The sequence below is a fragment of the Coregonus lavaretus genome (genome assembly GCF_964263955.1).
Source record: "Coregonus lavaretus genome assembly, chromosome: 18".
NCBI classification, from domain to species: Eukaryota; Metazoa; Chordata; class Actinopteri; order Salmoniformes; family Salmonidae; genus Coregonus; species Coregonus lavaretus.
Genome location: NC_140005.1, coordinates 39,629,543 through 39,632,615, shown reverse-complemented (window position 1 = coordinate 39,632,615; position 3,073 = coordinate 39,629,543). Strand labels below are relative to the sequence as shown.

Genomic DNA, 3,073 nt, shown 5'->3' with positions numbered 1-3,073 from the left:
AAGGATTTTGTCTAGGTCCCTTTTGGAGGACAGACAATGGTCCATTCAGAGGGAGACAACCACACAAAAAGAGTGTTTTAAGGGTTGATGCTGCGCGCGGAGGGGTTCGGTCAGTCCCCTCCATATGTGATACAAGGTGGCCCGAGCGCTGGGGACAATAGACCAGGTGACAGGGACGATGCGCTACTGGGTCGGAGGACGAGCAAACAACATCATAGGGGTCGTGAATGCGTGAAAAAGAACCCATGTTGCCACAGAATAACATATCTTCCATTCCAGTCAGCCCACTAAGACATATTTCACTTCCATCAATGGAATAAGACAGGGAGGAAGTTGAATGAAGTGAAGTGTTTTACCCCACACAGAGGCAGGGACCTTTGACTGCTTACAATATGGATTCTAGAATAAAGTATCAGAAATTGAAATTTGATATTTCAGTGTATGGGTCCAATCGTAGAAGCATTTCCCCTCCTAAAATAATATTTTCATAGAGCAATAAAAGTGTGCGTCCAACTCTCATAATTCCCAATGAATCGACCAGTTAAAGGGACCATACTAATATGATATTTATCTGTCTACAAGCTAATCTCCCAATGACCAATGATGAAAGGAGAGTGCAACACACTGAAATGCCATACACTATAAGTTGTTCTTACTATTAATTACAATATTATTTTCTTATTTAAATAGGCCCATCGCCATGCAGCCCAGGACTAGGCCTATTTCGGTTTCATTGTCCATTCTTTCTCGTTACTGACAGATAAAACTGCAATAACGGTTTGTAACAATAATTTACATAGAAGTTTGCAGAGTTATGTATGGGTTAAATTAATGCTTTGCGTTGCCTACACGTTTGTAGCACACCAAGAGAGAGCCCTATAGAACGAGAGGGAGATGAGCTGTATTGTCTAATGTTTACCAGGTTTTGTTATGCTCAGTGAAATCCAGTCTATAGAGTGTGATGGTGTTTGCTCAGCTTTAGGGTTCTGAACTGTTTACATGATAAAAGCTAACATTTCTTAGTGTTATTTTCTTATTTCTATAGGTTCCTCTAAACTAAGCCTTTCTCTCCTTTCTAATAGAATTAGAAATAACAAGCACTGGTAGGATGCAACTAGGCCTATGTCATAGACTCTTAGCTATAGTCCTAAATAGTGTCCAAAGTTGTTGGATAGGATGGTGTATCCCTCCATACTCAATAGCCTAGCTTTGTTGGAATACATGTAGGCCTAGTTGCATGAGGACATCTGAAAAATTGACAATATGTGCAAACATTTACAAGATTTATTCGTAATTCTATAAAAACACAAAATATTTAGGCCTACCAATCAACATAACGATTAGGTTCTATAACATTTACAGACAAAGGTGAAAAACACAATTTTCAAAACAATTAAATTCTACTTCCCTCGTACTTTTGACAAATATCTTGGTGTAGATTCGAAATTCATAAAGATAACTCAAAATGGAAATTACTGATAAAATAGGCCTACGCAAAGTAAACACAACAATTATCCAATTGGATATACAAAACTTAATCTAGGAGTAGAATGTCCATAGGTCTACCACCAGATTACAATAAACTAATAACGACTTTAATCATTCGAGAATATAACTCAATAGGCTACATTTAATAAAATACCAAAAATAAAATATGTGCAAAATAGCCTACTTCTCATACAACATTATTAGTGGGAGTTGAACACTTAAGTACCTCGAAAAATAAGGGAATTCAGAAAACATATTTGGTTTTAAGTGTTCCTCTATGCATTGTCCTCTTGTTGATATTTTCAAAGTCACTTAAAATAACTGAATTGAACTGAGTCGTTCAGAAAGTCTCTCCAAGCAAAGGTGTGTCTAGATGCTGCCGGACTGACAAAATGCTGGTATGGGGAAGGTAGACCGAACGGCGACGGAAGCTGGAAAGACTGGTACCCCAAACTGAAGGGTGTACCCGTCGACGTGGTCGGTCTAAGACAGCCTCCTTTCTCCGTGTTAATGAAACAGGTCTGATAAGGCTTGCCATCCCGAACTAGGATGGGTACCACCACTCTTCGCAACATTAGCGATTGGTTTATGTCTTGCGACGCTCCCTCTGCTCGCGACCTCTTCATTTTGTACCTGTGGTTCTGGAACCAGATCTTGATCTGCGTCGGCGTTAGGCTGAGGAGATGGGCGAGCTGCTCCCGCTCTGGTGCTGACAGATAGCGCTGCTGACAGAAGCGCCTCTCAAGCTCGAAGGTCTGGGCTTTTGAGAAGAGCACACGGCGCTTCCTCTTCTTCTCGGCCTCTGAGTCAGGAGAAGACTCGTCTGACTTGTTTGGGGAGACCTCCAGGCTGCCCTCATCTGAAGCTGAGGAATTAAAAATAGTGTTTTTAAACTGATCAATGAACCATATAAACAACTCACGAGATACAATATCACCAGAAATACATAGCTACAGAGATGTATTTTTTCCCAATTTGAATCTCCTTATAAAGTGTATATCAAATTATAACATTATGCTTAGTTAATTGGATCCATACCTTATTGGATCTCATAAAACAGACATGTTGGAAATCGCTGTGGATGATATTAAATTGTGTCAATTTAAGCAGGACCCATATAATCCAGTTAGGTTTATGTGTTTATATGGATTTGAAGTGGTTAGGCCTATCTGTTTCTATGCTCAGGTTTCAACCAAGGGGACTTACAGAGACAAGGGCTCCGGTCGCTGTCCATCCAGGAGGAGTAAGGGGAACTGGCGCAGGAGTTACCGGGGGAAGGCTGCGCTGACTTGGCGTCATGTTCAGGCAAATCCAGGATGCTCCTCACGGAAAAACTGAACTTTGCAGCAACAGCCATTGTGTCCGGAAAAAACAGAATCCTTGTGCGTAATAACTATCCAAAGGAGAGGATACCGTTGATATAGGAGTAAAAACGATGTATCCACTCAATGAATGGCGAAGCGCGCTGTCAGAGTCAGAGACGACCTAGAACACCCTGTGTGTGTGGACATGAGGCAGTGTTTATATAAACAGTACTTCACGCCGCTTATATATCCTCCTCGAGGACGCCAAGTACCTGAATGAT

General features: G+C 41.1%; 1 protein-coding gene across 1 annotated transcript; it reads right to left on the bottom strand.

Moving 5' to 3' along the window:
* Positions 1 to 1,796: 1,796 nt before the first annotated feature.
* On the bottom strand, positions 1,797 to 2,845 carry LOC311145753 (homeobox protein Nkx-2.8-like; the record flags this gene model as incomplete). The annotated part of the gene is made up of 2 exons (XM_084182040.1): positions 1,797 to 2,353; positions 2,695 to 2,845. 2 exons carry the CDS (start codon positions 2,843 to 2,845, stop codon positions 1,797 to 1,799), a joined length of 708 nt encoding a protein of 235 aa, XP_084038166.1.
* Positions 2,846 to 3,073: the final 228 nt, after the last annotated feature.